General features: G+C 35.3%; 1 protein-coding gene across 1 annotated transcript in view; it reads left to right on the top strand.

Annotated features, from left to right (window-relative positions):
* The window catches only part of ATP11C (ATPase phospholipid transporting 11C), a 345,758-nt gene that overhangs the window by 209,718 nt on the left and 123,390 nt on the right, over positions 1-12,650 (top strand). Inside the window, 6 exon segments of the mRNA XM_053699245.1 lie at positions 1,089-1,239; positions 2,941-3,138; positions 4,354-4,506; positions 6,772-6,929; positions 9,240-9,311; positions 10,581-10,654. Of these exon segments, the coding sequence (XP_053555220.1) occupies positions 1,089-1,239; positions 2,941-3,138; positions 4,354-4,506; positions 6,772-6,929; positions 9,240-9,311; positions 10,581-10,654 (806 nt within the window).

The following is a 12,650-nucleotide window of genomic DNA, read 5'->3' as shown; positions in this document are numbered from 1 at the left end:
TTTCCTGTTGGGGAAGAGAATATCCCACAAGTAAGGATGACGCCGTGGACCGGACACACCGTTGGAGAAAGTAATTTATCAGGTAAACATAAATTCTGTTTTTGTTCTGGTGGACAAGGAAATCAGTAAAAAGAAGAAACATAAAACATACTAAAATGACAAAAGAAAGCTGCATTATTCATTGCAAAATTCTTCTCAGTTATGAATGTATATTACCTTGCAGGTTTCAGTTTGTGTTTAATGTCCCTTTATTCTGGACTGTAAAATGTGTAACTCTTAATGCAATTTCCATTGACTTGCCATACCAGCTTCAGAGTGATAAATGTATGTAAAATTGTGACTTTAGGTTCATTTTTGTATTTGAAATAACTGGATTTTCTCACTGAAACCACAACCTGTTTTTCTCAAGGACACACCCATTCAAAAAGGACTGAGCCTGTGAGAACAGCAGACTTGCATATTTTATCTGACTTTATACATCCAGTGCTTAGGTACTCACATCTCTTTATAGATGAACAAAGTCAGCTATTTCAATTGCAGGAATAAATTTAAAGGATCAATTTCCAATAAGTTTAATATTATGCAACTTACAAGTCATTGAAAGCAAATTGCAGTACAAGGTCCCTTTTAGGAAGCTACTGTATGTAGCAAGGAACGTAAGCAATCCCAGGGTCATGAGTTTGTTCGTTTTTATTAGGTAGTGTAAGGTTTAGGAGTGATTCGAAAAAAAGTTGTTGCGCATCCTTCCAGTGGAAACTGGAAAATACAATAAAATAAGATCTCATGGGATATATGTAAAATCAGATTAAATTGTTATGGATTAATGGGTAAAAATATCCCTTCACACTGAAATGTGCAAGAAAAGCAAACATGATCTAAAAATATGTTTTATCCATGGGCTAGAAAATAATCTTGCCCTTTTCAGGATGATATTTGATTAAATAAACCTCTGTTTTTTGTCTGACTCTTTAGATTGTTTGCTTGTGCTTTACACTAAACCTTTCACATAACTCTGCAAGAGTTAATATTTCATGTATTGGCTGTGATATAGACACTGTACTTATATGTTTCATTTCTGCTGCTTTCAGATCTATCAATGCCTTTTTAATAGTGTACCTATGCATCCTGGTCTCCAAAGCAACCATCTGCACCACTTTGAAGTATGTCTGGCAGAATAATCCAGCCAATGACGAGCCGTGGTACAATGAGAAAACCCGTAAGGAAAAAGAGTCTTTTAAGGTAAAGGTTTGATATTCAGTCTGCGGCCTGTGCTGCACATAGCTCAATAAAAATAAATGATCTTTCTCTAGGCTAATTTTTTCTAATTTCTTTACTTTTTATACAGCAAAGACAGTTTGTCTGCCAAAAATGTTGTTTTCATGAAGTTTCAGCAGTTTTAGTTGCAGTTTAGCTTTATATTAAAGTTTGCTTAGACCGATGAGCTCTTGTTGCTGTGCTGGTGATTAATATGACAATGATCAACTGCCTACTGGACACTAAGGGAGGTTATTACAGTTCATTTATTTCTATATAGTTCTAGTTTGAGGAACTAAATTTAATGATCTTACATTGGTTTTTAAAAATACTTTGATGCAGATAAAAGCAAAACAAAACATGGTAGCTCAACCAAATTCCCTTTATTGTGTGTTAATCAGTTAAGGACCTTTATAGTACTAATTTCCCCCCAAATAGACTGTTTTACAAAAAAAAAAAAGGACAATCAAAATTAAACTTTGATGATTTAGATAGGGCATGCAATTTTAAACAACTTTACAATTTACTTTTATCCTCAAATTTGCTTTGTTCCCTTTGTATTCTTTGTTAAAAGCTAAACCTAGGTAAACTCATATGCTAATTCCTAAACTCTTGAAAGCTGCTAGACAAAGCTAGTTCATGTGTGCAATGTAGATTGTGCTCACTCCCATGGAGTTATTTGTGATTCAGCACTTATTGGCTAGAATACAAGTCTGTCAAAAGAACTGTAATAAGGGGGCAGTCTGCAAAGGCTTAGATACAAGGTAATTACAGGGGTAAAAAGTATATAAATATAACAGTGTTGGTTATGTAAAACTGGGGAATGGGTAATAAAGGGATTATCTATCTTTATAAACTGTGCCTTTGAGTACCTTTTTAATGCTCATGGAAATTCTATTATATTTATAGGTTAAATTTGACCAAATTTACATTTTTGTAAACAATTTTTATATATTTTTTAAATGCTTTCCAAGGCAAATTATGGTCTTTCATATGTTTCTTTAAAGGACCATAATTAAAAAAAAAAAATCCTTGCTCTTATTCATTAGAACATGTAATTTTAAGATGATCAACCCTACCCTACTGTGTGTTTAACCCCTTCAAAGGGGTTAAAAACATAATAAGGACATGCAGAGCACTGCTGGATCCAATCAGCAGCACTAGTCACATGAGTGCTGTTGATTAGACCAGCTGCTGTTTCCTCTTGGGACCAGCAGTGCTCCGTGGTTCCCGAATGGCACTTCTACTGTGTATTTAACCTCTTTGCAGGGGTTAAACACGCAATAGTTAAGGGTCCATATTCTTAAACTTACATGCTTTAACAAAATAAGAGCATGTCATTTTTCGACTATTATGACCCTTTAATTTCCAGTTTTTAAAAAAAAATCTAAAAATACCAAATCTACCAACAATTTCTTTTTAGAATCCCTTACATAGCCAAATCCCATTCTTAACCACTTCATATTGATCTATAGAAACCTGCAACACAATTTAATGAAGTTGGGTAACTTGCCAATAGAAATCATACCAGAATAAGCTTCAAGGTGTCAGGAAGCGTTTCATAAACCTTAGAAAATTGGGATTGGGGATATGGTCTAGCCTTTTAGCATACAATTATTTTATTATTTACCCATAATCCATCCATCATATAACTTTTTGACCAATTCCATGTTTTTCTTTTTACAGTTGTTAAAGATTTTCACTGACTTCTTGTCCTTCATGGTTCTTTTCAACTTCATTATACCAGTGTCCATGTATGTTACTGTGGAAATGCAGAAGTTTCTTGGATCTTTCTTCATTACATGGGATAAGGAAATGTATGATGAAGACATTAAGGAGGGGGCTTTGGTTAATACATCTGACCTTAACGAGGAGCTGGGGCAGGTGACTTTCATTTAAATAAAAAAAACTAGATAATGTAAATAGGTGAACTCATTTAAGTATAGTTGACTGAAGTTGAGGGCTTAGACATTTGTTCAAAATCTAGTAGCAAAGTTTTAGGGTGTTGCTTCTAATATATAATTTACTTAATGTTCTTGATATCCTTAGCTGAAAAAGATACATAGGTAGGCTTAGGAGCAGCAATGCACTACTGGGAGCTAGCTGTGCATGTATGCTTCTTGTCATTGGCTCACATGCATTGCTACTCCTTCATCAAAGGATACCAAGAGAATTAAGAAAATTTGATAACAGAAGTCAGTAGGAAAGTTGATTGCATGAGGATTTGTAGACAGAAGTACAGTGTAAGCCACACTATGGGCCAGATTACAAATTGAGCGCAAATTAGTGCTTCCTCAAAATCGATATTTGCGCTCAACTGAGTAATACCAGTGCAGGCAAATGTGTGCTGGTATTACAAGTGAGGTGCAATGCAATGCAAGGTCGCATTCGCATTGTACGGAAGCATTACGCTCACAAGAGCGCTCTTCTAGGCTGCAATGGGAACCTCGTTCTCATGCCGTCAGATACGGCATGAGATCTAGGGCAGCAAAGTGTAAATATATATGCATATGAATATATACGTATATATTAATGTGTTTTTATGTGTATATACACATATTAACATGTAAATATATATGTATATAAGCATATACATATATATTTACAGGGAACACATAGTTCCCATAGACTACAATGTAAAGGCCATTTTTTTTTCTAACACCCCGACTGTAGACCCCAAAAACTGCCAGGGCAACAATTTTTTATTTTTAAAAAGGGACCTCACATTTTTTTTTTTTGTGGGGAGGGGGGGCAATTGTAGCACTTTTAAAAAAATGAACTAGAGTGCTAATTGCTACCGCGAGCTTGTGGTAGCAATAACCAGCCACTTGTAATAGCAGGTTATTTATTGTGTGTCCGCAAACGTTTGAGGGCAAGTGATAAATTAGCACTCCACTTGTAATCTAGCCCTATATATGTTCATTGAATGTGGCGTGGAGAATGAGCTTATGGCTAATGGACAGTTAGCTTTATTTTATAAAAAAAAACATGCCTATGTTTGGAGAATTAAAGCTTATGTTGATTGCTCCTTTTTTGAGCTTATGTTTCTGTCTCCTTAATTCACAAACCCCATTTACGATGCACTTCCTTTTTCTCCAGGTCGAGTATGTATTTACAGATAAAACTGGAACCCTAACAGAAAATTCTATGGAATTTATAGAGTGCTGTATAGATGGGCACAAATACAAAAAATCGGAGAATGAGATTACAGTGACTGATGGTTCTGTTGGTTATTATGGGAAAGCTGGAAAGGTAATGTACCACATTTGCAAATCAATAACACATATTGAAGATTTGAGAAAGGAAATACTAGTATCAAAATCATATGTTTTTAAAATTGAATGCTGGCATGTGTATAGCTCTGTTACCATGTTTTCTTAAAGGATCATTAATCCTTTCTCTGTGCATGATAAAGTTGGGTGATCTTGCGAATTGCTGCCTGTCTGCATATGACGACCCATTCTCGCTATCAAGGGGAATTGCCGATCACAGCACCTGATCGGCGATTCACCTGCACTCTTAGCTCGATTGTTGGTGACATAGTGGTGTGTGATGACATCACAGAGGGGGTGGAGCCACAATATGACTGGCAGGCAAGGGAGGATGGGTGTTTCTTGTTAAAACCTTTCAATCTCAGCTCCATTACTAGCCACAGTCTTCCCAGGCCCCTCATTTGAAAGAGAATCACCTGCTCTTTCAAATTTTTAGTCTTGGAAAGTCACTACCAAGCAGATGTTTAAAAAAAATTACAAACATAATACATGGGGATTTGCTTGGGAATGGGACATATGCTCAATAAAACAAATCTGTTATGTCTAGAGACCCCTAATAACGTGTATTTTCTTGTAAACAAGCTCATCGCTTAAAAAAGAAATGAATTTTGTCTATAGGCGGGTGGTGATCACTCTCTAATCTATACTTTAACCCCCAAAAGCCTATATGGGCCCTTATTTCACATGTGGCTACCCTTGATGACAATTTAGTATGGTGATCACAGTAACAACAGTGGTCACCTGGCCATTTAAAATATTATTTTATTATTTTTTACAGTTTTTGATGCAGCTATCTCGCATGCCATGAAATATGAATATAATAATTATATATTCTGAATCTGCTGGACCTGCTGAAAAGAATCAATATATTATTTGTGTGGGTCACTCGCTGAAATTTTGCTTACTATAGTGTTTAAATATAGTTAGCAAAATAAGCTCAAAATTGGCTCAACATTGGGGTGTGAAAATCTCTTAGCAGTAAAAGGGTTATTTATAGTAGAATTACATAATAAACAAGTGCATAATAAAAAGACAGTGCAATAACTTATTCTGAATGCAGAGGCGTAACTAGAAACCACAGGGCCCAGGTGCAAGAATCTAAGAAGAGCCCCACCCCCAATAAAAAAGGTGAATTTGATAATATCATTTTATTTTTTATTTTTTTAATTTAGCACAGAAAAAAATGTGAATCAGATTACATGTCTACAAAAGGAGGTACCCTGTGCCCACAGTCTGTGAGATGGTCTGACCCCCTATTACTGTATATAGTGACACTGTTTAACCCACCAGTACTGTATATAGTGAGTTAGTTAGTGACACAGTCTGTAATCTGCTGGTGAGATGGTTGGCCTGACCCTCCCCTCCCCAGTACTTTATAAAGTGACCACAGTAGTCTATGACATGGTCTAGCTCCCCCGAGAGACACTAGTGAAGCATCACATCACACTCACATGATATCAGTGCAGGCAGTGGCAGGTCAATGTTTTTTATTGGGGACATTTTTTAATTTTTTTGAAGGTGGAACCCCACCTTCGGGGGCCCGGTCGCAATTGCGACCTCTGCACCCCCTGTAGTTCTGTCCTTTTCTGAGTGTCAAATAAGCAGTAGACTTTTTTTTCTGACAATTTTTTTTTCTCTCCATTTGCCAGCCACCTGAATCATAACTTGATAATGGAAGTAAATTGTAAAGTTTCTTAAAATTGCTTGTTCTATCTGAATAATGAAGTTTAATTTTTCCTTTAATGTCTCTGTAACAGTGTTGCAAGTGTTTTAGTTATCACAGACTTAGGAAATTAAGGGATAGAAAGGTCAAAATTGAAATGTGCATGGGTGTATTTGAGTTTTAAATATAAGCATTTTTGCAATATACTGCCATTAACAACAATGCTTCTAGTAAAATAATCTACGCCCATATGCTTTGAGGTCCTGTGCACCTGTATTCAAACACCTCAGAAAGCCAGCAGCGCCTTGTATGACACAATACAAACCACCGCTAGCTCTCTGAGCTTGAATACTGATGCCCAGGCTCTCATAGAATATGTGCGTATGCTGCTGAAAAAAGTAATAACTTTTAACTAGAAGCTTTTTTTGTAACTGGAAGTAAATTGCACAAATGCTTCTATTTAAAACCAAAATACACCCATGCACATTTAAATGTTGACCTTTTCTATCCCTTTAAGCCATATTCAACCTATTGACTCTTCTCAATCATACCTGTTTATTTTTTATCCTTTTTATTATACAGGAAAGAGAGGAACTGTTTTTACGAGCTTTGTGTTTGTGTCACACCGTTCAAATTAAAGAAGACTGTGAAACTGATGGTCTTAAGGGTTCTATAGAAAAGAAATGTCATTACATCTCCTCGTCTCCAGATGAAATTGCTTTGGTGAATGGAGCTAAAAAGTAAGAATTTGCTTTATCTGCAAGATTGTACTCAAATCTGCTATTTTATATGTTACTTGCTTCCAAGTGTTGAGGTTTATAATCTGCCAAAGCTGCAACAATTTACAAGGATCAAATGACGGTTGACCCTTCATCGGGTCACGTAGGATGTTCACTCAGCCAGTTGCTTTAGAAATTGTGCCAAGCCTCGGCATTAGAACAGCTAGCAAGCTTTGTAGCTAAACGAGTAAACAACATGACTGCTGATGCTAAAATATTAACATTATAATATATATATTTGTATACACACACACTACACTATATATATATATATATATATATATATATATATAAATATACATACACCTATATATATATATATATATATATATATATAGATAGATATAGATATATATAAATATACATACACCTATATATATATATATATATATATATATATATATATATATACACACACACATACTACACTATATATATATATAATATATATATATATATATATATATATAAATATACATACACCTATATATATATATATATATATATATATATATATATACACACACATGCTACACTATATATAACTAATATACCTACACACATATATATATATACACATACACACACACATACTACACTATATATAACTAATATAACTACACAAATATATATATATGTGGTAATACTTCTCACTGGTTTGATATCAGCTCCCCTATATATATTATATAAAAGTGTTTTTTTAACATAGAAATTATATAAATTCACTATTGACTGGAAGCATTTATTCCTCCCTTTCCAGTAATTTCATTACATGTTATAACAGTTATTTAAAACATGGATTTATCTGGCTCTGTGTGCGGCCCAGTACTAAAGAATTCTTGGCTCAAGTTCTTATTATATTTCTTTTCCCACAAGGGACGAAATGAGCTTATTGCTGATGCAAATTGTGTTTCTTTAAAATATGTTTGTACAGCAGTTCCATCTACTGGCCATGTTTTGTCATTGCACCTTCAAAATATAAAAGTCTATACAAAGTAAACCCAACAACCTGCTGTTATATATCCATGTGCGCCTCTTAAAACTATTAGACTTTTTTACTTTAATGTCCCCTTAAAATTGCATAAAAAATAATGCATGTGACAGATCAGCAGTTAAAATATTAAAGGAACACAACTACAATAGCATGGTCACTACTCACCATACTAATAATGTTCCTACTGTGCATTCAACTCCCTTATTTTAACCATTTACTGGTATCGGCTTGAGAAGCTCTGCATTTTCCTACTGGTTGCCTCCATATTGGAACTCACGTATTTCATTCTCCGATCAGTAATGTTCAACAGCTGTATCATGCATTTTGGGTTAACACATACAATATAGACTGTGAGCTTTTCGTTATTGCAGTTTTTATATACATTTTAAAAGTTACATAACATCAGTAAAAGATTACTGCAGCCAATGGTGTCCAGCGAGAACAGAATAGAATCATTTTATTCGCCAAGTATAAAAGATAAACCAGACATTTTTCTTGGTGTAAAAGTTGTAACAAGGTATCAAAAATATAAAAAGTGTTAGTGAAAACAAAAAAGAAATTGTGAAACACCATAAATGTATAATATGTGCAAATAAACGTAAGGGAAAAATATTTTTTTTTTAAAAATGTGGAGCTTCACTTTTTATATTTTATATGTGCAGCCACCAATCAGCAAATAGCACCCATGTGCTGAGCCTCCTTAGCTATGCATTTCAACAAAGGATACCTAAAAGATGAAAGCAAATTAGACAGTAGAAATAAATTGGAAAGTTGTTTAAAATTATATGCTCTATCTGACTAGTTAAGGAAAAAATGTCCATTTAAGATTGTGTACAGACAGGAGAATATTTTACATATATCCTCTACCAACTTTATACTGACTTAAAGGGACATTTTTTTCTGTCATGAATCAGTTCATACAATTTAAAAAACACCTTTGGAATTTACTTCTATTTTCAAATGTACTTCAGTCTAATGGTATCCTTTGTTGAAGAGCATACCTAGGTAAGTAGTGTGCACAAGAATGCCTCTAACAAATGTATATGTTGCTGCCATATAGTGTCACTGTGATAACAGAATTTGTACACTGTGTCTGAATCATGAAAGCAAACTTTGTGGGGGGTTTTCCCTTTAAAGGAGCATATAATTTACAATTAAACTTCAGACAGAGTCTGCAGTTTTGCCCCCTACAAATGTCCTTTTCATAGTTTGTAACTAGTATGATGCCATGTTAGGACCATGTACCAGCTATTTTATTTTTTCATTGTCTTTAACAGGTATGGTTTTACATTCATGGGAACTGAAAATGATTTCATGAAAGTTATTAACCAAAGTAATGAAATGGAATTGTAAGTATGAAATAATTATTTCAGTTACCAAAAATAAAATCATGTCATCCTTTATTTTATTACTTCAAACACACACATCACACACACTGACAAACACCAACACACTGACAAACACACATATCACAAACGCCAACACACACTGACAAACACAAACACCAACACACTCACAAACACACACACACACTCACAAACACGCACACACATCAGAATCACCAACACACTGACAAACACACATCACACACAGCACACACACACATCACACACACTGACAAACACCAACAAACACCAACACACTGACAAACACACATATCACAAACGCCAACACACACGGACAAACACCAACACACTCACAAACACGCACACACATCAGAATCACCAACACACTGACAAACACACAGCACACACACACATCACACACACTCAACACACCTACACACACAAACACCGACACACATCACACACACTGACAAGCAACAACACACTGACAAACACGCACACACACCAACACAAACACACACACAAACATATCACACACAAACACACACACGCTCACAAGCACGCACACTGACACACGCTCTGACAAACTCAAACACACACACACTGATTTGATATAAATCATCTATTTTATTTAAAACCTAATGGAGGCTTCCATAAATAAAAAATAATTTATGCTGCTTGGACTGGATTATATCTGGTAGTCTTCTCTATTTTTGCACGGTATGTGCAAGATTGCCCATCTTACAACCCACCCGTACAGACACCTTTTTTCTTTTGTTCACCATCTGTTCTTGCTGACATATAGTTAGAGAGCCAGGCCCAGCATCCTTTCCTACCTTTTCTAACCTTGCATGTAATACCGTTTTATGAAATAACTTACCTCCGAATAGTTAGAACAGCTGCAAGTGGATATATAGCTGGCAATGACCCATTAAGGGACATAACTGAGCTGTTAGAAATGGTGGCAAGTCAAGCTGGTAAAAAAAAAATTCCCAGTCACCTAGGTTAGAAAATTATTGTAAAATGCTGCTGTTTGAGGAGAGATGAACTCATGGTAAAACTGTAGATGCAACTTTTACTTCCATCCCAAAAATTAGACAATGTCTATTAATAGGTATATGGGGTTGCTGTGTGATTCCGGCATTGTTTTGTTTTAGTAAATATTGCCAGTTGTTTGTTTTTGTCTAATAGTGTTTACTTATTTTATTTGTCGAGATATCCTGATGTTCATTATAGAGACACATTCTACAATTCTATTTTTTTCTGTTACAGGTACCAACTCCTCCACGTCTTGAACTTTGACCCTGTGCGGAGGCGGATGAGTGTCATTGTGAAAGCTAACACAGGTAGTTTTAACTGTTGCTGTCACTAAGCAAATACACTAATCTCTTCCTGATTGGGTTATTTGCTACTACTACTGATTGTGTTATTGTCTGCTACTGTTTGTACCAGTTAATAGCTACTTGTATTTTTTTTATGAGCATCATATCTTAACTCCTTTAATGCAGAGCAATGTTTTCCCCTTGCTGATGCTAATTTTAGTCTTTTGCTGCCCTCAAACTTGAATTTCATTGCTTCTTCTGTATATCACCCTCTCACACTGTATGTTGTTTTTTTTGGAGATTTGTTTTGCCAGAACCTACTTTTATGAGCAGAAATACTAACAGTTTTACAAACTCACTATATAAAATGTAAAAAAAAAAGTATTTTTTGGCTTTTTTATTGTGTACGTGGTAATGAATGGCATTTGAGTCATTATTTCTTAAATGTAATCAAATACAGATTGGTTCTATATTAGGAATTAATTTACTTCCCAATCACACCCAAACATGTGGTTCTATAGCTATGTTTATAGTAAAATTTTGATTTTTTCATTAATTTTGTATCACCTTGAGCTGTATACAGAAAATTAACAGAAATATAATATTTAACCAATAATTGTAATTTAGAACTACAAATAATTCTTATTTTAGAGACAGAGTGGCTTAGCTATTTTGAATGACATATGGATACAAACTTAAATTATTAACACCAGTAAATCTTGCTATATACATATATTATAAAATGTCATCTATCTGGACACCCTCATTCAAATGTTTAGTCAGATATTAAATTTGTATTTACTCTACGAAACTAATATGTATAACAAACATAAGGAAGCTAGTGGTTGCTATTTGGTATCATATGTGCATAACATTACTTGAAAGGGCATAAAACCCACTTTATTATATATTTATATTTCTTTCCTAAGACATGGAGAGTCCACAACGTTATTCCAATTACTAGTGGGATATTCACTCCTGGCCAGCAGGAGGAGGCAAAGAGTACCACAGCAAAACTGTTAAGTGCCACTTCCCTTACCCATAACCCCCAGTCATTCTCTTTGCCTCTGTCAATGGTGGAGGTGAAGTTCGGTGTTTGAAGAATGGATTTCTTTTTCGGGTACTTTTCCCTGCCAGCAAGGATTTGGGTTTAGCTGTGTCCACATCAATCTCTTGAGTAAGAGTAGTGGTGGCTTTTAAGCAGTTAGAAAGTTGTGAGGTAGTCCTTGCTTGGTTTTCTAACATGTCTGCTGCCCTTGGTATAGAAAGCCAGAGTTGGTTACTCTGTTCTTTCTTTTTCTGCAGGTTTCTGATAGGAGTATGTGTCCTGTCATGCCTTGTGAGCTGTCTTCCTGCTGGACAGCTGAATTTGCAGGTAAGTGCTTTTGTCTTCTAGGTATTGGAGACTTGCACTTGAGAAGATTTTCCTGCAGTAATTATTGGGACATAATTAATCCTTTAGGAAGGATTTATTTGGGCAGGGTGCAGGCACTTTATGTATGTGTGGAGACTAAGGGGTTAACTTTCCATGTGGTTATGGGATGTTTTCTCCAACATTGGTGTGTCCGGTCCACGGCGTCATCCTTACTTGTGGGAATATCTCTTCCCCAACAGGAAATGGCAAAGAGTCCCAGCAAAGCTGGCCATATAGTCCCTCCTAGGCTCCGCCCACCCCAGTCATTCTCTTTGCCGTTGCACAGGCAACATCTCCACGGAGATGGTTAAGAGTTTTTTGGTGTTTAAATGTAGTTTTTTATTCTTCTATCAAGTGTTTGTTATTTTAAAATAGTGCTGGTATGTACTATTTACTCTGAAACAGAAAAGGATGAAGATTTCTGTTTGTGAGAGGAAGATGATTTTAGCAGACAGTAACTAAAATCGATTGCTGTTTCCACATAGGACTGTTGAGATGAAGTAACTTCAGTTGGGGGAAACAGTTAGCAGACTTTTCTGCTTAAGGTATGACTAGCCATATTTCTAACAAGACTGTGTAATGCTGGAAGGCTGTCATTTCCCCTCA

Source organism: Bombina bombina, chromosome 1, assembly GCF_027579735.1.
Source record: "Bombina bombina isolate aBomBom1 chromosome 1, aBomBom1.pri, whole genome shotgun sequence".
Taxonomy (NCBI): domain Eukaryota; kingdom Metazoa; phylum Chordata; class Amphibia; order Anura; family Bombinatoridae; genus Bombina; species Bombina bombina.
Note: the sequence above shows the minus strand (reverse complement) of the source record. Positions and strands in the feature narration are given on the sequence as shown.